Raw genomic sequence first — 27,113 nt, forward strand, 5'->3', positions numbered from 1 at the left:
CACACTCCCTACTGGGGATGTGCCCGCAACCAAGGTACATGCCCTTGACCGGAATCGAACCTAGGACCCTTGAGTCCGCAGACCAACGCTCTACCCACTGAGCAAAACGGGCCAGAGCTGTATCCCATTTTTAAAAAAACCCAATATGTTTTTTATCAATTTTCAGAGAGAGAGGAAGGGAGAGGGATAGAGAGACAGAAACATCGATGAGAGAGCAGACATCGATTGGCTGCCTCCTACATGCCTCCTACTGAGGATCGAGCCCATAACCTGAGCATGTGCCCTGGCCGGGAATCAAACCAGGGACCTCTTGGTTCACGGGTTGATGCTCAACCACGGAGACACACAGCTGGGCTGTATCCCATTTCTTAAAGAGTCAGTGTCAGCTCCTGGAGCCAGGCCCTGTGAGAAATAGGACGCGGGAACTGGCGACCGAGGAGCCATGTGGTCTAGACCTGCATGTGCGACAAGTAGCTGCTAGCCACAGGACGCTATTCACGTTTAATTCAAATTAATGAAAAGGATATAAAATAAAAAATTCAGCTTCCTTAATCGCGGTAGCCAAGTGCTCACAGCTACGTGTGGCTAGTGGCAACCGTGTCGGACAGTGAGGATCTAAAACATTCCCGTCATCACCGAACGTTCTACAGGATAGAACTGGCTGGATATTTTATCTTGTCTAACATTCGTGAGCAGGCTTTACATTTACAAATGGCAGAAACAAAAAGTCCCCTCTCTAATTATATGGCTACTGTTTTGCAGAGACAAAAAGTGAGAGGTGTAGGGAGTTGAAGAAACGTTTGGATTTATGGTGTTCGGAGTTCTCTTCCTTTGAAGACATGAGTCCAAAGAGGAAGGAGCCAGTTGGTGAAAATGGAGGGATAAGAGGGAACATTATAGATTCCTCAGCCTGAGGTTTGTGTGCAAATGATTAACTTCAAAGGATATTCAGGGAGAAACTTAGTGCCTACTGTATCCAAATTTCTACACATAAAGCCAACTCTTAGATTTGGCTGTTCAGCCAACAGTACTTGAAGGTATAGCCTTATTCTTGGAAAACTCTAGCCTTGAAACACGGAATCGTCTGCCTTCATCCAGTGACCACAAGATCAGATAATCACTGCAGCACCCAAACCATAATTGGTTATATCCAGCTCTGTCTCTCTCAAGCTGTAGGCTAGACTGGTCATGCAGGATTTTCTATAACGTGTGTGTGTGTGTGTGTGTGTGTGTGTGTGTGTGTGTGTGTGTGTGGTGGGGGTGAGGAGTGGAATTAATGTGTCTTGCCCAGTGGTCTCTACACATCCACATTGGCTCTGGTTCAAAACATACTCTTCTAGGGGGGAAAAACACATTTAATGCTTCATATTGGTAACTATTTCCAGGTGTTGTCAGAGACTTCAAATGTAACTTACAGCTCCATTTCACATTGCAGTTTAGATTGTAAATGGGGAAAAAGCCTAACCAGGGTTTTCCTAGGTCTTTAAAAAGAGCAGGCGAGATGAAAAATAAATATTTAATGCTGACATTTAACCAAAAAAGGCACGCTGGCTTCAGATTTGTAGCAGAAAGCATTTTGTTCATCAGGGGTTCTCCCAACAGCTAGAATTAATCCAGTGTAAATTATATCTTATTCCTCAGAGTCCGAGTCTATAATTACTTTCAAGTGATACGTGCACACTCGCGATTGTGAATCTCTTTTTGATTTGCTGCTGCTGCTTGATAACACCTTTCTCCACTTGCTCATATTCCGGGCTCTTGGTAATGAGCGTGCTATGAGAATCGGGGGCTGGCGGTAGGATACCGATAACCTTTACATCCGGACGAGGAGACAACAGGAGGTTTTGTTTTGCAAACACTCAGGAAAGTGGTGAAGGGTTCAGAGTCCATATGATTAGAAGCACCACCAACTTCGAGACTACCACTGTTAGAGTAAGGAATGGTACGGAAGTCTCCACCTTAAACAGTGGTCACCACCCTGATTTGGGGGGGGGGGGGGTTCAGTCAGGGGGTGAGGCTGGATCTAGACTCTGTTTTGCACACATCTTTTCAATGTAAATTTTGTGTCCTCTCATAAATATTTCATCACAAATATTTTTCATGTTACGATACTGGCTTCAGGATAATTTTAAATACTGCACAGTGTTCTCTTTTGTAGAAGTACTAGAAGTCATTAAACCATTTCTCTATTGTTAGATATTTAGGTGTGTTTTCTAATATTTTCACTGACAGTGACACAAGTAGCTTAGCTCATAGTATTTCCTCACATTTTGTTGTTTTTTGGATCAAGTCCCGGGGATAAAGTTAAATCAGAGTCAAACGTTTGAAAAAATTATTCAGAAGGACATATTTCAAATGTGCCCACAATTCTTTGCTACGCCTCCTTTCAATAAGTGGCGGTGAGGTCTCCTCTCCTTGAATGTGGACTGGGCTTAGTGGCTGACTTCTAAGGAATAGAAGGAAGCAGAAGAGATGGTGGGTCACTTAGCTAAGCTGCTCTTGAATTCCCGACTCTCTGAAATTATGTGAGATAATGTTTTCTTAGGCCACTGCATTTTGGGCTAATTTGTTATGCAACAGATAACCAATACAGCAGCAAAGGAAATATGGCATTGTAGCATTTGTATAAATCAGTTTAAATATGAGGCACGCAGGGAGCACCCACTTCTAGGCAACCATGGCAAATCACTGCCACTTAAGGGACAAGGAAAGAGCCAGTGACAGACAAAGGGAGAACACAGAGGGAGAGAAGAGAGAAAGCAAGAGAGGAAAACCAGAAGGAATAAAAGAGAAATCGTTAGCAAGAGGGGGACATGGGAAAGGTGACCGTGTGTCCTGGTTTACCCTGGACAGTCCCAGTTTGTGGTGTCATCCTCATGTAATTATGAGGAGGGTCCCCTTTCACTTTCAAAAGGTCCTGGTTTGGATGACACATTACATGAGCGTGGACATAGGCCAATATCTCAGCCTTCCTTCCACCCAGTTGTCTGTGCTAATATTCCATCTTTCCCTCATGCCTCGTTGGCCACAGCCTCTTGGGAATCTGCTCAGAAACACTAACTCAGAAGCCTGCATGTCCCACCAAACCAAAGCCCGTTGCTCACACCTTTTCCAGGAGTTAGTCACCTCTGTCAGCTTCCTAGAGTTCTTGCATCGCCGTAAGCGATTTATCGTGGCAGGTAAGAAAGAGACTGGCTCAAAACTTAGGCAAACCTAGATCTGAATCTCACTTTTATACTTAACAGCTGTTTGACTTCAGAGTATTATAAAACTTCTTTAAGTTTCAGATATACAATATTATCTACTACCTCATAGGACTGTTGAGGATATTCATGAGATCATGTAGACACAGACAGTCCCCGACTTATGATGGTTCAACTTAAACAATTTTCCACTTTACAATGGTGTGCAAGTGATACACATTCAGTAGAAACTGTATATCAGATTTTGAATATTGATCTTTTCTTGGGCTATCAGTATGCAGTAGGATATCAGATTTTGAATATTGATCTTTTCCTGGGCTATCAGTATGCAGTAGGATACACTCGTGATGCTGGGCCAGCGGCAGTGAGCCCAGCTCTAAGTCAGCCACGAGATCACCTGGGTTAAAAACTGGTACTCTTCTGTGCACTGTATTGCCACCATTTTATCAAATACTAGAGGCCCGATGCACGAAATTCATGCAAGGGGCTTGGCCCCCACCGCTGTGGCGGCTGGGGTCCTCTGCCTCGGCCCCCGCCGTCATGGCTTCGTCTGGAAGGTCGTCCGGAAGGACATCTGGTCTAGTTAGCATTTTACGCTTTTATTATTATAGCTTGTGTTCTGAGCACACGTAAGGTAGTCTAGGCTAAGCCATGATATTTGGTAGGTTAGGTGTACTATATGCATTTCAACTTACAGTATTTTCAACTTACAATGGATTTATTGGTTTGTGATCACATCATAACTTGAGGAGCATCTTTAAAATGTTTAGCCTAGTGCCCAGCATATACAGAAAAGCTATGCATATACAATATAGGTATATACTATGTATATATAGTACTATTTTACATGCACAATATATATGAATATATGTTAATTAATCAGCACTTACTATCACAGAAGGCAAATTCATCTCCTAGAGGCTGAAGTATTTTAGATGTTGAGGCATGTGTTTTACTAGAAAGCTCTCGAGTATGGGATTAATTGTATGTATTAGTTTTCATATTAGATGGCAGAGACCTACTTAAGGCAATGGGTTAAGGATAAAGTAAAAGTCAGGCAAAGACTGTGCCTGCTCTTCAGGCTTGATATGCCTCACTTGGTTTGTTCATTCATTCATTCATTCATTCATGTTCATTCACTAGATCCTAGGCACTATCTTGGTCACAGGATTGAGCCATACTTTTCAACAAGGATAAGGCTTTATTCCCACTTCTTAAAGGAAAATATTACACTTAAAAAATAAAAAAGGTGCTGTGTGGGAATATGAGTGACTAGGGATCTGAAGCTAAATTAAAATATATGTGTTTTCCAGGGTGACTGGATTTTATTTCCAATTAGCTTTGAGCAATAGAGCAGTTTTCTGCTATAAAAGGAATGTATTTTAGTTTTTGACTTAATGTGTGTTTTTTAGAACTAAGAGTGGGAAAATGCAAATTATGTGAATATATAATTTGGAGTCCTTGAAATATCAGCAGAAGGAGCTGACAGAAAGGCAGAATTTTTATTTTTTGCTGTGGGCATTCCTCTTTTCTGTTTTTAAGAACAAGGAAAACTAGTAGACAGAAATAGTTCTAGGTCCATGGACTATATGTACATTTCACAAGCACAGCATAAAATATTTAATAAAGTAGACGAAGATGGTGACAACAATTAAAATAGGAAGTATGTATAGGATAGGGTTAAAGTATTTGGCAACATTTACCAAAAGAAATTTTTTAAAAATATTTTTATTCCACTTTAATAACAAGTACCACTTTATATTTTTAAATAGCCCATGAATTTAACTTTGTATTAATCTTTAAGGTCAAGTTGATGAACATTATTACAAATAAACTGACTCTAGATAGGGATATTATGTTAAGGATAATAATAAATAACATTTATTGTTTGCTCAATTCAGTGCTTTACAGGCAATTTCCCATTTAATTCTCATAACAACCCTAAGGCTCAGCTGCTATCATTATCTCATCTTACACATGAAAACGCTTAGGCATGGAAAATGTAAGCGGTGCGGGGTTGAGGTGGGGGGTTGGTGGGTGGGTGGGAAGAGATTAAGCAAAGAACTTGTCTGCATATATGCATAGCCTATGGACACAGACAATAGTGTGGTGAAGGCCTGGGGTGGGGAATGGGGGCGGCTAGAAGGGGTCAATGGAGGAAAAGGGGGTACATCTGTGTAACTTTCAATAATAAAGATAAATATACATAGAAAATGTAAGAACCTTGCTTAACTACCATGGGAAGGAGCGACAGAGCCAGGGTTTGAACTCAGGAAGTCTGACTTGAGAGCCCGTGCCGTTCTGAATGGATGGACGCAATACGGGTCTATCTCCCTTGTTTTTGCATATTTTCCCGTTGATCCTTTTTTGAAATTGTATGTCTTGGAGACTGCTTTTTGTCGTTGCCCATTTTCTCCGTTCTATCCAAGGGTCATTTAACTTTGTAACTATGCACGTCGACACCGCTCTGAATGACACAATGACTCATTCATTTAGTGGAAAGGGAGAAGCCAAATTGATTTTTAAAAATACCATAGGAATCTAATTGAAAAAAAAATCATGAATCACCTTAATGAGAAATTGTATCAGGATCTCAAGAGCAGAGAACCGGACACAATTGCTTTTTCCAAAGTGCTCATCAACCACATCGTCATCTTGAATGGAAATGGTGCTCGCAATCCATCATCTGGCAGCAGCAGTCATTCAAGACTAGGGGGTGGGAAGCCGCTCGGAAAGAACTGGTCCTCCCTCTTCTGTTTGAAGGTGATGATGTGTCTATTACTGCAATGCCAGGTGACCAGTATTCTTTCCAGCATTGAGTCAAATTAAAAACAAAGCTGACACATTACTTAGTATTTGCTGGTTCTTGCATTTTTTTTCTTTGCAATTGTCATTTATCAGTTCCTTCCCTAATGTGGCCCCAAAGTAGGCTCTCTGTTATTGCAGTCACTTGCCTGTAACCCTCGGCTGTGCCCTAACAGTTGAGGGTGTGTTTTCTGTCCTCTTTGTTCTGTGTGTCCTTTAAATCTCCTTTTTACCTAAATGGCTTCTGCCTGATGTAAAATTTTTAAAAATGGTATAACATCTTGCTCTTACTCCTTATAAATTTATATTCTGCCGGAGTTATAAGGTTAACTTTATACTTTTAAGTGAATCCATTTGGAATTTGGTTGATGACATCATATTGATGAAACTTAAAAAATCAATTCAGACAGTTCATCACAATTGTTCCCTACACACCAAATTGTCCTAGAGCCGAACGCCGTGTTATTTGTTGCAAGGAGTATACTTGTCATCTTACTATCATTTTCTCTTAGTTTTCTAATACAAAAACCATTTTCTCCACTGTAATTTTGAGAAAATCCATGTCCATTTCCGAATAGCATAAATTATTACTCTTTTCTTCACCTGTCTCTTTACCATCCTATATCCCACCAAACCCACTGATGCCTTTGCACACTTGGCCCGAACTTCCATAACCCAGGGAAGGATTGGATACATAATATTCGGAACTTAGGGCAAAAGGAAAATGCAGGACTCTTTGTTAAAAAAACACACACAAAACAAAACAGGAAAAATTGTTAAAATGTTAAAATATAAAGCTCTTCCCTTACTTCCATGGTCTCTCTCATTCGCAACTTGTCATGATGTTTTTTATTTGTTACTTAATGTTATTTTAAGTAAATAAACATTTAAATGATTAGCATGACTTTCCCATGCATTATTACATAGTGCGGTGCCAGTTTTAAATGCAAATGTCAGAGCATGTCACTGCAAGGTGGGACCCCGGCACCACTTATGTGTCAGGGAGGCCACAGCCTCTGAGAGGCTTCCAGACTCCTGATGGCTGGGGGCGGACGAGCTCTCACCCAGCACACAGCAAGCCAGGTGTGCTGCTCTGCGCGTGGGGCACTTTCAGGGTGAGTGTGGACCCCATCCCATGCCTCCAGTGCACATGCATTTGCTCAGGCCTGGCAGCTGCTAGGTTCCCTCTGGTGCCCCCTGCTGGACGGAGGAACCATGCTCCAGCTGGGGAAACACTATGGGAATGTCCCACAGGCCTGATACCCCAACCCACAGTGGGCGGGCAACTCCCAAGGGAGCTGCAGCCTCTGTGTTAGAAAGTCCTAGTACTTGGCTTAGGAGTGGGTGAAAGGTGCCTCCTCCTGGCGGTGGCCGCGGGCTGGCTGCCAGTTGACGCAGGGTGCACTGCCGGCCTAGGGCAGGTCGACCTCTGTGTTGTGCCTCAAGATGCTGTGGGGTGCCGGTACCCTCCCCCTTCCCCATCCTCATCCATACTTGCACCCAGGCCCCTGCAAGAGGGTTGGGGGATAGAGGCAGTCACTGGGCGTGGGTAGGAAGGGTGAGAATCGGGCTCCCTCCTCTCTGGTTCTGGGGTGCATCACCCAAGAACCACTGCTGCCAAGTCACTGCAGCTCGGTAGCTCCTGCGTTGAGCGTCTGCCCCCTGGTGGTCAGTGCCATACCTACCAGTTGGACAGTCGCTTAGCCTTTTATATATATAGATAAGCTGGTGACTGCTGAACATTAAACCACAAGCACGGGGCCACATTTGTGCACCTGCACTGGTCACATGACCCTGAAGCCGGCCCTGCCCAGGAACATTATGAGAGTCAGTATTTGACCTTCAAGGAGGTAGATGTAAACAAACAACATAGTTTTTTTTTAAAAAGATAATGAGAAAATGACTTTTTATTGATCCTTCTCAGGACTCATATATAAAAAATTTTAAAATACCTATTTTATTTTCTTTAAGAAAATATGAGAAACATCTCTCTCATGAATATAAAAAACCCTACAGGAAATATAATTTTCCCCACTCAAACTGTATTCAAGCCTTTGTGATGATGATGATGATGATGATGATGATGATGATGGTACTACTAGGTGAACTTACTCTATGTGCCAGATATTGTGGTGGCACGATTTTATACAAATTTACTTTATGTGAATTACCTCATTTAATCCCTGTAACATGGGGAAAATACAATTTTGAGTCCCAATTTAGAGAAGAGGAACCTGAGAGAGGGAAGTCAACCAGCCTAAGACCAGGAAATGAAAAAATGTGCTATCACGATCAGCAATTATTATAATAATGTAGAATACTTTAAGGTCAGGAAGCCGATAAAGAAGATATATCACATCTGGAGGTCTGATTGGGACAATATGTAATCATGTCAGTAGAAGTTGAAAGGGCATTTGAGCTGATTCAACACTCATTCATTTTTCCAGACTCTTCTAAATCCAGAAAATAAAGAATGCTTTCTTAACAAGATAAAGTATTGTCTCACATCAACAGCAAAATATTAGGCTTAATTTAAAACAGAGATAATCCTAGTAAAATAGGAAATAAAAAGTTTTCTGCCATCACTATCATTTTACATTGTTCTGGAAGCTATGACCAATGCAATAATACAGGAAACAGAAGTAAGAGCAATAATATAGGAATGACAAGGACATATCTACCTTCATTTACATGATTGTCCACCAAAAACTCAAGAGAATCAATGGAAAAAATATCAGAACTACTGAGAGTTAAGTGGCTGAATAAATCAACTACTTTTCTATGTAGCCTATCTAATAAAAGGGTAATATGCAAATTAACCATCACTCCATCACAAATATGGCGGTGCCCATAGCCACAAGATGGCAGCGCCTAGTCCTCTCAGCCCCACCGGAGTCCCCCAGCGTGAGCGGCCATGGCGACGAGGCAAGCGTTCTGCACCTGGCCGCAGATGGGCCTCTGGGCCCCGGAGAGCCTCTGGACAGCAGGCGGAGTGGCCAGGCCCCGCAGAGAGCTACTGGCACACGAATTCATGCGCAGGGCTACTAGTCAATAATGATAGATAAAAAAACCTAAGGGGAAAATTTCCATTCCTAAAAGCAACAGTAAGTATATAGGATCTAGAAAAGACCTTATGAGAAGTAGTAGGACCTAGATAATAAAAGCCATAGATCTTGAGAATAAATAACTGGAATAATTGTTCCTGGAGGGGATGAAAATATTACAAAGGTACTGTGATGATTAATTTTTTGTGACATCTTGACTGGGCCATGGAGTATCCAGATTATTTGGTCTAACATTGTGGGTGCTTCCGTGAGGGAGTTTTTTGATGAGATTAACATTGAAATCAATCCACCAAGTAAAGCAGATTGCCCTCTCTAACGTGGGTGGGCCTCATTCAATCAGTGGAAGGCTGAACAGAAGAGTAAGGCTGACTTTCCCGCAAAGGAGAACAAGTTCCTCCTGCCTGCCTTTGAATTGACACTTCAGCTCTCCTGGTGTTGAGTCTGCCAGCCTCAGGACTGGAAGTAAACCATCGGCTCTCTGCTCTCAGGACTTCGACTCAGACTGGAACGGAACCGTCAGCTCTCTGGGTCTCCAGCTTGCTGACTCCTCCTGCAGACCTTGGGACCAGTCAGCTTCCATAATCTTGTGAGCCAATTCTTATCATAAATCTCTCTCTTCATATACATGTAGATATACAGATATACATCCTATTGATTCTGATTCTGTGGAGCGCCCTGACTGATATAGGTGTTATGGCTTTCTAAATTCATTCATAACTTTAAAGTAAAGGAGATAATGATAAAACAATTCTAAACTTTATCTGAAAGAATAAACAAGAACAGTTACGACAAATTTGAAAACAAGAGGAATCTAAGTGTGGCCTATTATGAAATATGAAGACATTATAAAGCTAAAATAACTAAAACAGTGTAGTTATAAAGATAGCCAGACAGTCCAATGGAAGAGAATGGTATCTTAAAACAGATTCGAGTACGTAAAATATTTAAAATATAATTTACATTATTTTAGGTGGCAAAAAGGAAGAATTATTCTGTAAGTAGTGCGGGATAAATCGGTTAGTTATTTGCAGGGAAATTTATTATTATTTTTAATCCTCACCCTAGGATATTTTTCCTTTGGATTTTTTTTTTTTTTTTTTGAGGGGAGAGAGTGGAGGAGAGATCAAAAGACAGAGAGAAACATCGATGTGAGAGAAACACATCGACTGGTTGCCTCTTGCACGTGACCTGACCAGGGCCTGGCCAGAACTGAACCCTGCAACTGAGGTACATGCCCTTGTTTTGACTCTATCCACTGAGTCAAACCAGCTAGGGCTGCAGGAAAATTTAGACTTAGGTTCTCATTACTTTTGCCATGTAATAAAATTAATCCTAAGGAACAACCTAAGACAGGCACAGTCGCAGAGGGGCCATCAGGAGAGAATTTGGGGATCAACAGAGGTGGGGCACAGACCCTCACGCCCCAACTTTGCAGGGGCCTGAACCCTAGCCCCTTCTGAGGGAGGTCTCCGGCCCCCATGGCTGCTTCGTGCTTCCCATGCCCAGCTCAGATCAGGACCCAGGTGACCAACAGAGACTTGGCCGACAGCAGCTGTCCTCTCACTCCAACAAGGATTGTTTGAGTTGTCTTGTACCCATGGTGTGGGGAAGTGGGTTTACGATATCTAAATCCAGCCTACCACCAGGATTGCTCAGGACCTACTCAAGAAGGCAAATAATCCCTTCCACCAATATTTACAGGGTAAAATAAGATTGTTGTTAGAGTAACAAATTTGACAGTAAAATAGTAGTCAAGTTTTCAGGCAAATTTAAATTGGCTAGTTGAAACAAGCAAATATTCTAGAAAAATTAATTGTACTGGACAAAAAGGTGTTTCTAAAGTGTTAACTAAAATTTTTATTGGTACTTCATCTCATGATAAAATTGTGCACCATGTAATGAACCTAAAACAGTAATATTATAGTGCAAAAAATTAAAATTTAAAAGCCATCAAGACCACATTGTAAAATTTTCAAAAGCCTCCTAACATTTAAATAAAAAAAGGAGGGGATAGTAGAGGAATATCATATAAGGAAAAATATCCTGTAAGTAAATTACATCTAGAAAATTAATACTTTAGAAAATTAATTGCAAGGCTAAAAGCAAGACACCCATGAAAAACACACAAGGTGACAAAACAAGCCAGAGGAAAATCATTTGGGCAAAAAATGAAATAGGATCCCAAGTCAAATTTATAGAAAATATTCCTTTATTAACTTTTGGTCGAGAATATGTTTGTATATTTTCAGAAAACAACTCCGAGACCATGTGGATTCCAGCAACAGAGAGGAATCGATAGGACTACTCCAGCCATGAAGACAGAAGAGAAGCAGTCCAGAGACGGAAGACGCTGATGTGGCCTTCCCATACTAGCAGTTAGCAGCTGTGCATCACTGCAGATTGCCCAGGACCAAACCAGAGAGAGTCGAACCTGCATTACCACCATTTGTCCACCATCCAGAACTGTAATGTCAGTGCTGACATGTACACATAAGGAATTGTTGGACATTGAGATTGGGTCTCAAAAGAACTGTTGGCCCTGAAAGAAACTCACTACAGACTGATTCATTTGCCTGTCACCATAACCATTATTGCTTGTCTCATTTTCGGTTCTTATAAGTGTATTTCTAACTCATCTAGGGGAAATATTGAACAACATAGACTGATGAACAAGAACAGACCCAGAAACAAGGAGGCATGGATCAGACTGTCGGGCCTCAGAGGGAGGGTAGCGAAGGGTGGGGGTAAAGAGGAGAGATCAACCAAAGGACTTGTGTGCTAGCATATGAGCCTAACCAGCGGTTAAGGACAACAGGGGGGTGGGGGCATGTGTGGGGAGGGGTGTGGGATGGGAATGGGGGGATGAGGACAAATATGTGATACCTTAATCAATAAAGAAATTATAAAAAAAATTAATCCTAGGTGACTTTTTTTTAGTTAAGTGCAAAGAAAACATAAACCATAAAAATATATGACAATATTTATCAAATTGAGAGAGGAATTTCTAAGCTTAAAAGCAAATGCAGCCCTAACCGGTTTAGCTCAATGGATAGAGCGTCGGCCTGCGGACTCAAGGGTCCCAGGTTCGATTCCGGTTAAGGGCATGTATCTTGGTTGCGGGCACATCCCCCAGTAGGGGGTGTGCAGGAGGCAGGTGATTGATGTTTCTAACTCTCTATCCCTCTCCCTAAAAAATCAATAAAATATAAAAAAAGCATATGCAAATGGAGGAAATGCAAATAAAAAGACCATTCAAATATATAAAAATGAAAACATTTGATATATATAAATAAAACTCTAACAATACCTTGGGAGAATATTTGTAATTTATATGACAGTCAAATGATCTATATAATTAATATACAAAGAGATCAGATTTAAAAAGCGAAAGACCTCTATATTTGACCAAGGACAGGAACAGACAATTTATAAATGAAACCACAGGGTCACCCTTACTCTAGCGTAGCCTTACTCCTAAGGCCTGTTCTGCTCAGTGAGGCCTCACACTGGCTGATTTGCACTCCCAAGGCCCGCACGGTGAGACCTACAGCAGCTGTTTTCTGCTGTGCCTCGCCCAGCCTCACCTGCTCACAGGCAGCTCGGTGCCCAGCCAGCTGTGTTCCGAAGCAGATCTCTGGTGCCCCTTCTCTGCACAGCTCCCTCTTCTCTGGTTCTCTGTCCCACACATCCCGGCTCCCTGAGCTAGGCTTGCCTCTGCGCTCATTTCTGCCAGCCCATGGAACTCCTGTTTTGTCTGTCTGGGCCTCACTTCCCGCTGCTGCATTTGGAAAGTGCTCCCAGGCAGAAAGCCAGACTGAACGTAGAGGTCACCAGGTGACTCTCCTTTTTCTCAAGGATCAAAGCCCTACAGTGTTCGTTGTCATTGTTTATGATGAAAGGCTAAATAAGTCAGCCAGTCATGGCTGGACCTAAAACTCTCCACTGAGGTTTTGATTTTAACAACTTTTTATTTCTAGAAATTCTATTTGGTAAGTGTATCTGTTTAGTCCCAATAATTTTTTTAGAAAAGCATTTTTATAATTTCATAGTTCATTTCATACATAGCTCTCATGTATTCTGTATTCAGTTCCAACATCTATGTTCTCTGGGATCTACATTTATTATCTCTATTGATTCTCACTTATAGTGGTTGGTCTTATCCGGATTTGATAGTCTTTGTTTAGAGGTTATGCTTGAGTATAATCTATAGAGTCTTGTGGGATGGTTTCTTCTGCTTCAACCAGTCACGTGTGTGTGTGTGTGTGTGTGTGTGTGTGTGTGTGTGTGTGTGTGCACTTGTCTTAGAACCCTTCAGGATCTCCTTGAAGATTTTAGCTCAGAGGAGGGGGGTCTCGGATTCGGGTTCTCCAAAAGTAGGTTTACAGTTGTTCTTATAGAAAACTAGAGGCCCAGTGCATGAAAATTCATGCACTGGAGGGGGGGTCCCTCAGCCTGGCCTGCCCACTCTCAGTCTGGGAGCCCTCAGGGGAGGGAGGCGACCTGGTGATCAGGGGAAGGTGACGCCCCCTCACACCTCTGCTGCTGCCACTGCCGGCAGCTCAAGCCTCGGGCGGCCCTGGTTACCTGAGCCTCAGGCGGCCCTGGGCAGCTGGGCAGCCACCATCCGAGGCTTGCCTGTGCCTCGGGCGTCAGCTGGGCAGCTGCCATCCAAGGCTTGCCTGCATGCGCCTCGGGCCAGCCCTGGGCGGCTGGGGGGCTGAGGGCAGGTCCGGCTGCACCGTGTGCCTGCCATTTCCCCCACCCCCTTAGCTGGGCTGAAAGGACTGTGGGACTCCGGCGGGGCTGAGGGGACTGGGCGCCGCCATCTTGTGGCTATGAATGCCGCCATCTTTGTGACGGTGTGATGGTCCATTTGCATATTCCCTCTTTATTATATAGGATAATAGAATAAACTGTTTCGCTTACTCACAACTGCAAACCTACTTTTGCCGCACCCTGTACGCACATACTATCAGTCTAGTGCTCTGGCCCCAGGCAATCCTGCCCCTCCATGGGGCCTGCAGGCTTCCTATCCTTCCTGCAACCCCATTGCTCTCTGAGAGCCTCGGTATTTGCAGCAAGTCCAATTCCGGTTCTAAGCCACTTAGTCTTCATCCCTGGCTATTTGGAAAATTTAAAATTTATTTTTACAGTTTTTCTGAAGGGAGAAATGCTTGGAAACTGGGAATACTTTGGTGTATGTTGTATTTGGGGGAGGGGAGTGTCTAGCTCTTTTGGAGAAGTTAAATTAACCTCTGAGCTTATAAAACCTTAACTATCAGGGAGCAGAAACACGTATTAATCTTATAATCAGAAAAATGAAAAAAGGTACAAAACAAAACAAAACCCTGTACCTGCATTACTAATGTACATATCAATGTGGTAATCAATCACTCTGAGAAATTGAACTATTAGTATAATCTAGTCAGCATCTTCACATTGCTTATTTTTATTTCTCAACTACAAATACTATCCTAGCTAAAGGACACTTTCCATGGGCTGATTCTCTGTAAATTTTAGAAAAACAGAGCTAAGTTGACAAACAAAGGCTAACATTTGGTCATGCTTTAAGAGGCTGAACATCAAGCAAATCCTGTTTCTTTATTTGTTCATTTTGCAATAAGTCTTGACATCACCTTCTCCTCTTTCTTAAATTTGCTTACTTAGCTGGGCACAATGCAGTTTTGATGTGCAATCTGATTTCAAAAGAATCTTTGAGACAGCTAATCTGTACACTCGCTGTAATTAAATATTACAGCACAAATGGTATATAAGATACTCACCGTATTGAGAACCTCTTAGCACCAAAGAGCAATGACATTAAATAGTATAGACTTTCAGTGGTTTGTGTAGATTTTTCATCTTGAACTTTTAACTCTTATAGCACCTAGAGCTTGCAACGAGTAAAGCATTATATACCACAGCCTGAGAATATCTTTATTGCCTTTCATTTTGTCCTAAACTCTCATTTTACCTCAGTTTAAAATCTGCTAGTAGACTAATCTGCTAACCTTCAAGTTGCCTGCTTCATCCCTGAAAATATGCAATAGGGAATGCCATACTGAATTAGGTCAGTTCTTTGTCTCTTATGGTAAATGTCAGAGAGTATGGTTATTGTCTTTAACTTTTTAAATCAAGTAATTTATTTCCACTGACACTCCTCCATCAGTTCATCCCTTTCCCATCCCAGCCATCCAAGCTCACATCATGTGATAGTTCCATCCCTACCATCCAGCTCACATCATGTGGTAGTTCTATCCCTACCATCCAGCTCATACCATGTGGTAGTTCCCACCCCTACATCCAAGCTCACATCGTGTGACAGTGCCATAAATTCACGATCACCATTATAATTTCATTTTTCTTAAAACTATATCTGCTTCAAGAAGTAACCTACCTCTAGATTTGGTGAATAAATCTCCCCACACATGACCCTCATGATTTATTCCCACCTTTTCCAGACTGAGATCCTAAGTTTTAAAAATGTGCTTTTCTTGAAAAAGTAAACTAAGACATGGTAAAAACACTCAAAACAGTGCAATAACCACTTGTTGAATATATGACCGTATAGCCTCCTTCATGCCTACAGCCCCATCTTCAAAAGGCCTCTGTACCAAGTAGTAGCCAGGGCTTGAGTTACCAGGCAGCAGAAATCTGACCAAAGAGAAAAGACCTATTAATACTACTAGTCACGGTCCCTCAGAGGAAAGGGCCCAGTCACAAAGCAACGAGGGAAACCTATCAGTTCAAAGTTCATTCCATGCACACAGAGCTTCCAAGTTGTTCTGCAGTAGGACTAGATAACAACCATTTGAGATGGGCTACTAAGACAGAAAGCTCCAGGGGCATTTCTAAAAGTATAATAAAAATTTACATATTACTTCATGTGTTACAATGTGTTAACAATGTGTTTAGTCCTGGAGGTGAGTCTGTGATGAATTAATAATAGGTAAATGAGAACTACACAAAAATTAAGCAGACTGAAAAGGAGAAAATTTTTAACTCTAGGGAAAGTAAGATGTTTAAGGAAAGAAATACAGTAATTGATGATACACTAATTGATTTATAACATTATGCTCTAACTATACTGAAAGGATGGGGAAAGGAGGGAGGGAGGGAGGGAGGGAGGGAGGGAGGGAGGGAGGGAGAGAGAGAGAGAGAGAGAGAGAGAGAGAGAGAGAGAGAGAGAGAGAGAGAGAAAGAGAGAGAGACTTAAAAGGAGTTTGTGTAATAGAGCCAAATTATCATCTCCATTGTAGGAAGTCAACAGTAATGTACCAAAAATAAATTCAATCAAGAAATACTGGTATAAGCATGTTATCTTGAAATATGAAGGCAGATACCAAAAGAAACTGCTAAAAGACAAGAAAGCAATTGCCTCTGAGGAGCAGAAATGAGGAAAGAGGAATGCTGTGTCTTACATAAACCCTTTGGAGCTATTTGACTTTTAACAAATTGTACACATAACTTTGATAAAGATATATTAAAATATAATTCTTTGCAAGGAAAGTGTGTTTTGAACGCAGACAGAAGCATATCGTACCCTCTTCTATACCTTGATGTGTTCCCATAAAAATATCTTGTAGAATCATCTCATATCAGCATGATAAATGAACTTCATTCTTTCTCATAGTTACATACTATTTCATTTAATAGGTATATTTATGACATGCAAATTTATAAATATATGTATTGGGATATTACTATCCCAGAAGTAAAGTTTTAGATCAAAACTTTGAGATATTTCTGTTTCCCTCTGAACATGTATAGCTTTGTCAGCACTTGCCTCGCACACTTACCAACACTGTATACTATAGAACCACTCTGTCTTTTCAACCTGGTAAATGAAAGGATGTGTTGTCATTATTGCTTTATTGCATTTTTAAACATTTATTTTTCTAAAAACTGTCTACTCAATCCCAATTTTAAAAAATCTATACTTATTCAGATCCCTTCTCTATCCTCTTCTTCTTGTCTCTTTTCTTGTGTCCATAAACACGTGTCCTTCTCTTCCTTTACAAGACTGACACAACTTATCTTTTCCAGAAAACTTTTATAATAATGTTTGTACTTTCTCTGAGCACTGTATATTAATATGCATAAAGTCACAATTATAGATATATTCCTCAGTTTAAGACGTGTGTCAAAAACACTGATTGTGATATAAAGAGAATTATACAAAGTAAAGAGAATTATATCTTTGCAGTGAATTTCATCTTACAATATTTCACAGAATTTAAGATGTGACTCATTGCAAGACATACCATTATTTTATGACTTACTAATAAAGAAAATAAAAAATAACTATGCTTTCTTATCACTAAAACTAGAGGCCCAGTACATGCACTGGAGGGGGGGGTCCCTCAGCCCGGCCTGCCCCCTCTCACAGTCCGGGAGCCCTCAGGGGCGGGAGGCAACCCGGTGATCAGGGGAAGGCGACACCCCCATCACACCTCTGCTGCTGCCACTGCCGGCAGCACAAGCCTTGGGTAGCTCTGGGTGGCTGGGGGGCTGAGGGGACTGGGACCGGAGGCAGGCGCACGAAGTGACCGGACCTGCCTGGGGGCGGGCCCAGCTGTGCTGCGCGTCTGCCGCCCTGGTGGGGCTGAGGGGACTGGGTGCCGCCATCTTTGAGGGCATGGCAGTCAATTAGCAAACTCCCTCCTTATTGGCAGTGGGCACTGCCATCTTTGTGAGGGTGTGATGGTCAATTAGCATATTCCCTCTTTATTAGATAGGATTTTTATTGTATACTTATTGAATATTACACAATTGGTATTTTTACATCCTTTGGAAGTAATAGCAGTATGTAAAAATGTTAATTTATTGTATGGCTATAAAGAGTAGGATAATGAGTGTATTTTGAAAACTAGTAAATTTATAAGAGTCATCTTGATAAGATGATGCCTACAAAAAAACCAAAATTAGTACCAAAGGGGCTGTGTTGGTTTAATTATTTTAAGCCATTTAAGCAATCAGTTCTGTAAAGCAAAACTGATACTCCATTAAGTCACACATAAACTTTCTGAAAGCTTCTCAGTACCAATGACCACATTATACAAAGTATCAATGCCTATTATACATTTTGAGGGGCTTTATGGCTCTGTGATTTGTTTACCTACAGAAGTGTTGTGATTAATTTCGTTGGCATGTAGTATGATAGCAGAGGGTCTGAGACCAATGGAGGTTTGGTAAACAATAAACAGTTCCGAAGTTTGGAGGTGACAATTTTTTTAAAAAAGACATTAGTCCACAGATAAACATAAAAGCAAGGTACTAAGTTTCTTGATTCAAGAGCAGGTATATTTATTTTCAGATAATATAAGAATGTAAGGTTGCTTTACAGCTATATTTTATAATAAGAACAATAAACTGGAACTTAAGTTAAATTATTTTCTTAATATTAAATGATTCTGAGAGGTACCACAAATCTTTCATCATGTAGACTCTCTGTAAAGAGGATAATACTAAAATCTTATGTAGAATTTCATCTTTCCAAAGAATAATTTGTAGAAGGAAATTCTGAGAATACTAGCATAAGTGTATTTAGCATATTACTATTTTCAAAGCACTTAAAATTTTTCATTTGATATAGACAACAATCCAAAGAGTTTTTTTAATCTCTCATTTTAATTAGAGGGTTAAAGTTCATGAGTGATAATATGTAGGGAATCATTGTAATTTACTATTCTTTTCCATTTTAATTGACCAGAATATTTCATTTATTCCAATTTTAATATTATGCTACAGTCTTATAAACAAATGAATATCCATTCACTCTGATAAGCAATTATGAATAAAGATCACAATGTAGTATTCCTTGGGAGAATGACAGAATTATAAATAATTTTCATGAGCTATATTTAGTTTTTAATGTGCATTATAGGACTTTCCTAAATGGCAATTTTTCCATGTATGCAAGATAATATAACTTATAGTCAAAGATAAAAGTAAACTGCATTTTTCAATTATTTTAGATAGCAAATAATGTTGATTCAGGTAAGGTAACATAGACCAGGGTATGTTAAATGAGTGAATAGGCATTTTCATTTAGTCAATCAATTGAATCAAACTTGAAAGAAGGTGAAATTAAATTATTATACTACATAGAATCCTCACATTTATGAATCACATTGCTACATCAATATAATAAATAATATCAGATAAAGAATGTAAAAAGGCAAATACATAGTCAATGCTAATAACATTTTCTTGGAAATAACATTACTTTTATAAATAGGCTGATGCACAGCTATCAATTTCCCATTTAATAACTTATAAAAACAAAGTCAGTATTTCCCGTTTTCATATGCAAAAGCAAGGTAATAGCTGGAGTGTGTACAAATGACATTAAATACATCTTGGAAAAGAAGATAAATGAATATATCTTCTACATATATTAACATATTAATTTAAATTTATTGTTCTACTTTTGATATATAGTAATCTTTTATAAACTAAACTTTTCAATTGAACAGATTTCCATTAAGTACTATTAAATTTTCTCCATGTGAAAATCTAATGTTGTTATTTCTTAACAGTTTTTCTTTTCTCTTTTAAGACATATTCTGAAATAATGAAGTACATTAAAGTATTCATTATTACTATTTGCTATCACTTTTGCAGGTGGTCCTTTTGCAAGAAACAAAATATTAACTTCTACCTAATATTTACATAAGTCCTTAAACCATTTTATATTAGTCTTTTACAGTACTCATTTGGATGCTATAGACATTTATTAACAATGTGCAATACGTTACAAATTGTAAGATATGATTTTTAGATGAACAAAAATAGATCCAGAGACAAATGGCAGGGGAGGTGGGGGGTTAGAGAGCAACCAAAGGACTTGTATGCATGCATATTAGCATAACCAATGGACATAGACACTGGGGCGGTGGGGGCTTGCCCAGGGTGGGAATGGTTGGGGTGGGCGGTCAATTGGGGAAAAGGGAGACATATGTAAAACTTAAGATAATAAAAAAAGAAAAAAAACGATATGATTTTTACTAGTGCTATTAACATACACCATCTGTAATCAGGAGCAGCATCATGTTAAAACAATAATGACAATGACAGTGACAAATGCTACAACTACCACTATTCTACCACCAATATAGGACTTTTTTTTGAGGAAAAAAACCCTACATTTTAAATTTCTTTACTGTATACATAAAAGAATACTAGACATTCTGTTGACTTTGATAAATGAACAAGAACTTCAAAAAAACTTTATATGACTCAAACAATTCCTTGTTAATTTAGTAGTTTTAACAGATAAAAGTACCGTGTAAATCATCATATTGTATAATATTTTAGTTTCTATTTGTTTTTCAGAACACTTTAATGTAACTGAATATCAGATAAATAATAGGGATTTATCAACAATTCTAAGGCCCTAAGCTAAATCTTAAGGAATATTCATTTTCTTAAAATAAGTTCACAGTCTAAAACCAAAGAAAATATGTCATTGTTCATTTTTAAGTGATCTAGATTCCAGGAGTCATACACTATTTTGAAGTTAGGCAAATTTGTAATAAATTTTAAAATATTTAAAATACATTCTTATATAGTCAGTGGAAGTATCTATGTACTTCTGAAAGGAATGAAAAAGTGCAAAGTTCAGTAAATCAAGGCAAAAGCTTAACCTGATAACATACAGTATTTGTAGTTATTAGTAAGATGAATTTTATCTGTCTTACATTCAAGAATTCAGTTCAAGAAAAAAAAAAATAATTAGCATTTCACCTTTTCCTTCATTTCTGCAAGTTCTGACCTTCTGTTCTCTGAAATTACTGCTTCTTGCATTTGTTATGTAGATAAATTCTTTAAACTTTGCTTTACAAGTACCTAATTAAAAAATACAAGCAATATTTATTTAGCATGAAATTCAGAGGTGATGACATTAATAAAATATTATTATGATAATAATATGAAACAGTAAGGCACATAATAAAAACACCAAACAGAAAATATAAGGATCAAAAGACTTAATCATAAAACGTTTCCTTTAATTTAAAAGTTCAGTGTTTTGTTTAGTAACTTGTCTAGTCCTCAGTCCTTTCAAGGTCTAGAAAAAATGTAGTCCTTTTTATCTATGGTTCTATGAACTACAGCATAGAATCAATAGCGTCAGAGTGACACTATGACAAATTAGTTGAGTACACTACCTATATGAACATATAAATGGTGTGGGCCTATGTTTTTTAATGTTCAGTTTAAGTTCTTACAGGGCGGTATCAAGTTCTTTAAAACAGAGATTAGGAAGACGGTTTGTTAGCTCAGTCACAACAGTTACACCTCAGATGAATGATTAGCCTACTTGCCACTAAACAGTTTAGACCAGCATTTCCCAGAATGGTTTCCATAAAACATTAGTCCTCAAAGCTACTTTGCAAAATACAGAATACTGACATTTTCTTTTAGAGACACAAATGCATAAGATCCCATAAGGAACCTATTTAACTATGTTTATTATATTTCTCTAACTTATTTGACTAAACTTTTAAAATAATATGCATCGATATCACTTGGAACAATTTTGGTAATACTGCTATACCAAACATAAATGTTTCCAGCTTGAGAAAAACAGCAAGAAATATATTTTTGCAATTAAAGACCTACCTAATTGGAATCCATAATCGACCAAAATTTTATAGGTACAGGTGACTTATAGAAGAGAAAAGAAAAAACAAATCCCTCATTTTGGAGATCAGTAACAAGTATGAGACATTTCTTTGGGTTGAAATAAATTGAATGAACCTCCTGTACCTTCCTCACCTATGGCATTCTACAGGGATAGTTTAGAAAATAATAAATAAGATGACTTTGCCATCAGACAGAATGAGGTTCAAACCCAAGTTTGTGACTTACTAGCGCATGTTATCTTGGCAAATGACTCATTAAGCCTCTATTTTCTCAGCTGTTAAATGGGATATCTGTGAGGATTAAATGAGAGTCTACACGTGGAAGAACACCTAAAATAGTGCCAAGCATCTAAAATAACTACAAAAATTAGCTGCTATTATTGTAGCAGACATTGGGAATCATGATCCTAAAAAATATTCCTTAGATGTTAATGATTCTACATTATAAAAGTAGAATATGAAGTTATTATTTTGTGTCTACTCAGATACAAAGTTGCAGGTTAAACAATCATTTTCAATCAAGACATTCCAAAAGAATTCCAATCGGATGAGTATTTAAATCCAGTTTATTTCACTTAATAGAGGCAAAGCAGTTCTTTGTTATAATGATTAATTCATCAACTGAATTACTAAATAAAATAAAGTTACTAAAATAAGATCATTAACAGAGTAATTCTAGGTTTGAATTAGTGACCTAAAAATTAAAAATAAAAGGCATTTCTCTTAGTTATTTCCTAAATGTCATAGCAAAAAAATAAATCATGACCCTTCTTTTATTGTTATTGGACAATTTTAGACAGAGAAGCTAACATACTTATCTGCTATGCAGTTCCTTCTTCAGACAGGATTTGAAAGTGGGATACTTCTGAACTGTTTTATAACCCTGTGGAACAGATGATTAAAAAATGTAAAAGTCAATGAAATGTTATGGGGCCACAAATATGCAATAAATAAAGCAAAAAATAAAAACACACAACATCTAAGAGAAAAATGCAGCATCAGAGGTTTATAACATAGTTTATATTTTAATTTGATATTGCTACTCTAAAATTTTTGAGGAAGAATAAATGATTTTCAATACATGCCCTTTCAGGTACTTTTGCCATAATTTCAAATGTTAATGACTGGCCGCTAGGTGGCAGTTAAGTATATAGTATCGTTACCAAGACAGCTTGGATTTTAAAAAATCATTAAAAATGTTTAAAAACATTGTCTATGATGAATCTTGATTTTATTGTATATATAACTTTTTCTCTTTTTAAATGTATAATACTTAGGGGTATTCTTACCAAAGAGGGATAGCTGCATATTATAGCTGTTAATAGAAATATTTTTTTCTTTTCCCATTTTTGGCACCATCTACAAATATGCTACATGTATAAACATTTATTGATTCATGCTGTATTTCATTCTTTAAAACATACTTGAGAATAAAATCACTGAAATTTTCATATTATTTTACAGTGTTAGATGTTAACAGGAAGAATGGTTCAACAGACAAAAAATGTTTTTACTTTATTTTCTATATTAAAAGTGCTGAATATACGGTGACTTAAATAAGCATCTCAGTTGCCTAGTGGAAAGCTGCATTATATAAAATAAGAAATAGTAGTATTCCTTTGTATACTAACAAATTTGATAGCAAGTGTGTAGATGAATTAATAAAAAATATTTGGCAACATTTGCCCCCACAAATTGGGATGAAGACATTGAACTACTTGATTATGAAATTAAGTTGTTAATATTCAAACTGATTTTATATTTAAAAAAGCATTGTCTTTTATCGCTTCAAATTGTTTCTGAAAGTAGGTGGGGCCTTATATTTTTCTTTTCAAGTATAACATTTTATGTTTATATCTTGAAAAATGTATATAAATTGTTTCTGAAACTTAGGTGGATTTTTTCCCTTTCAGTTTAAAAAAAATAATATCAATAGGTTTGAAATGTATAGGTTTACCCGGAATCCTCTATGGAGTCTGTCTTTCATAATTCCAATAAATTCTTTATAACTTAATTGATCATCTTTGTCAACATCAAAAATCTTGAAGACTGTATTCACTAAATGTGGTGAAAGTTTGAGACCAGTAGCCACATAGACGGCACGCTTAAATTCATCTAGATAAATGTTATAGAAAAGGAGTAAGCCATTATTATTTTTTATAATATGTATTAATTACTAAAACGGTTATAAAATACTTTTTTTTCTAAACATGGGTCATGATCTTATGTAACATGATTTTCCATTAATCATGCTATCTTTTAGGAAACAAAAACTTTTGGTAGTTTTTAAAATTTATCTTTATTATTGAAAGTATTAGATGTACCTCTCCCCCCCATTGACCATCTTCCCCCTCTGTTACCCGCCCCCCCAACAGGCCTTCACCACACTATTGTCTGTGTCCATGGGTTATGCATATATGCGTGTAAATTCTTTGGCTAATCTTATCCCATCCACCACCACCTCCACCCTCACCCCACCCCCACCTTCCCTCTGAGATTCGTCAGTCTGTTCCATGCTTCTATGTCTCTAGATCTATTCTGTTCATCATTTTATTTTGTTCACCAGATTCCATGTATGAGTGAGATCAGGTGATACTAGTCTTTCTCTGACTGGCTTATTTCGCTTAGCGTAATACTCTCCAGGTCCCTCCATGCTGTCTCAAAGGGTAAGAGAGCCTTCTTTTTTACAGCTGCATAGTATTCCATGGTGTAAAAGTACCACATCTTTTTAATCCAACTTTTGTAGTTTTAATTTAAAGGACCAAGAATAACTGTATTTTAGTTTAATAATACATTCATAGTCAATGAATGTTTAATGAGCACTTACTATCAGTGACAGATACTTTGGAGGTTATTAAGATGGTAAGTTCTCTTACAGTTCCAATAGGAGATGAGACATCTGCCCAAGTAACCATACACAAGACTACACAAAAGTACCAACAAAGCACTATGAGAATTTGGAAATGAGTGATTACTTCTGTCTGTAGTGTGGAGTAGGGAAAGGAGAGAGAAGAGCAGTGATTAGGAAAAGCTGCAATTTTGTATCTGAGCTGAGCCCCAAGGAGAGAAGATTTCAGCTTGTAGAGATGAGAGTAATGGCAGACGAGATGACATGCACAAAGGCATGGAGGGGACAGGCGGGTATAAAGCACATTCAGAGAACAAGGCAGTCTGGACACATAAGAGCTGGAGAAGCTCTGTACAGGGACTTTGAAGTGAGGAACCTGTATATTCTTCAACAGGCAGCTGGGGAACTAAAGAATTTTCCATAGCAGGCATGTCGGAGAAAGGCTACTCTGTGTTTTCGAAAGATTATTCTGTGAGTTGTCTAGGAAATATCAGAGGGATGTGGGTAGTGGCAGGAACACCAGATCCTTTTCAGAGGTAATAGTAACCTGAATTAAGGTGCTAGTAGTGACAACAGAAAGTAAAGGGGTAGATATATTCCTAGCACCTGCAAGAGTACACAATCGATTTTTTCCATTTCCCACTTCCACAAAGTGAAACAATAACTATCCATTCTGAACCAGACTTTTTTTTCTTTTGTGGTTGATTAGTAGTTTTATCATGGTAGTAAACGCTAGTCTGGAATGGCTGGGTTCCTTCACGAAAATGGGTTCAATTGAGAAGATGCCCTATTTGAACATCTAGAATAGACCAAAGGTAAAATGACAAATTTTCAGGTTTCTCTTCCTCAATGAATAAATTAGTGAAGCCATATGAGGGACTCAATCTCCATGTTTTTGGGAGAGAGATAATTATCATTAGTGCTCATGGGCTGCAGTTTGGCTTCTCCCTGGAGCTTAGCAATAAAACAGTAAGTTCTGTCCCCTTAGATTACATTTGGAAAATGGATTATGACAGACACAGGTCAAATCATCTTAAACACATGAACAGAAAGCCCTTGTATGGCAAGAATATTTAAAAAGGATATTGCCATGAGGGAAGAAGGGAGAGTAGTTATGGCCATAGAATTCTAGAAAAGGACTTAACTTGTTGGTCTACCTACAGTACAGGGAAAGAAAGAGCTTGTTCTGAGGTCAACAGCACTGAGTTCCATGACAGTTGTATTTTTTTGCAAAATTGACATTCAATTTTACAAAACATTCTTAAAACATGGTTAATGTGAGTCCATAGCTAAGAGGGGGCCTTTGTTGGCTAAATTCAGGTTTCTGAGTCAAAGGGATTGTGGGTAATATGCATCATCCTGTGCTGATGGCTGAGGCACGACTAGCTGGCTCTTCTATAAGTAGACACACAACCTTCAATGTTACCAAGCAGTCATGAGGTGTCTTTCTCTTTGATCTTTTACAAACATCAATAGCTTTCCCCATAGTAAGAAATGAAGGGCAATAACATTTTTATTTATTTACTGAACTTATTGGGGTGACATTGGCTAATAAAATTATATAGGTTTTAGGTATATAATTCTATAATACATCATCTGTATATTGCATATACAAGTATTTAGCCTATTTCCCTAAACTCTGCTTAGGGAAAACAGATTTCCCATTGAAGAACACAACAAATTTTCAGGCAACTGATGGCTAACATGCTATTATATCTAATTAATTTGCTGTCAAAGTCCCTAGAAACAATGCAGGGTTATTTCTTTCTTTTAATTTTTGAAAGATTATTACTTACCTTGCCCTATAGAACGACTTGCAAAGTTATACATATTCAAGGCTATTGCAAAATCTTCTAGGTTGTTCAAAAACTGGAAAAATGACCTGAATTCATCAAATGTGATGCCCTATATTGAGAGAATATATGTAAATAGATTTTAGTGTGGCCAAAATAAGTACCTACACTTACTAGAAAGAAATAGACTAAGCATGTGCAATATATCTTGCAAGTGAACATTTCTAGGGCACATTCTGAAACCTTTCTCCAGGTGGAATGTAAAATTCACTCAGATTTTTTTTTTCTACTTAGCAGTGTTGCTACCATTAGGAATGTTAGTTGAAAATATTTTAAAAATATTCTCATATCAGCACAAAGTTCCAAAAAATTGCTACAATCAAAATGGATAAAAAGCTTCAATTTTGAAAACTCTGCATTGCAGGCCTGAATTTTTTAAATCCTGAAAGTAAATATGATGATGAAGGGAAAATGAAGAGTTTTAAATAGACATCTAAAAAAAAGTTTCCAGCGTACATATACTCATTAAATATAATTTAACATTGTATGATGGTCATCAATATCTTTATAGTGACAATGAAAATAAGCCAACAGGAGTGTATTTTTACTTGCTCCTGCCTCGAGAGCATGGCCAGCACAGCAGGAGGAAGCACAGTGGCTGTACATACAGCTCTGGGAGGCCTGATGCAGGGCGTGGTGTGGGATCATGGGCGGGCCTCTGGAATGTCATTTACGTAAGCTACAATTATTGC

General features: G+C 38.4%; 1 protein-coding gene across 4 annotated transcripts in view; it reads right to left on the reverse strand.

Annotated features, from left to right (window-relative positions):
• Positions 1-18,354: 18,354 nt before the first annotated feature.
• MICU3 (mitochondrial calcium uptake family member 3) overlaps positions 18,355-27,113 on the reverse strand; it is an 83,581-nt gene continuing 74,822 nt past the window's right edge. For all 4 annotated transcript variants that reach the window (XM_079778662.1, XM_079778661.1, XM_079778660.1 and 1 more), the window contains 4 exons: positions 26,365-26,473; positions 23,678-23,835; positions 22,535-22,603; positions 18,355-20,923 (listed from right to left, as the gene is read on the reverse strand). In XM_079778662.1, coding sequence (XP_079634788.1) covers positions 22,535-22,603; positions 23,678-23,835; positions 26,365-26,473 — 336 coding nt within the window. In that variant the 3' untranslated portion in view covers positions 18,355-20,923. The remainder of the gene's footprint in view (positions 20,924-22,534; positions 22,604-23,677; positions 23,836-26,364; positions 26,474-27,113) is intronic.

Source organism: Cnephaeus nilssonii (genome assembly GCF_951640355.1).
Source record: "Cnephaeus nilssonii genome assembly, chromosome: 8".
NCBI classification, from domain to species: Eukaryota; Metazoa; Chordata; class Mammalia; order Chiroptera; family Vespertilionidae; genus Cnephaeus; species Cnephaeus nilssonii.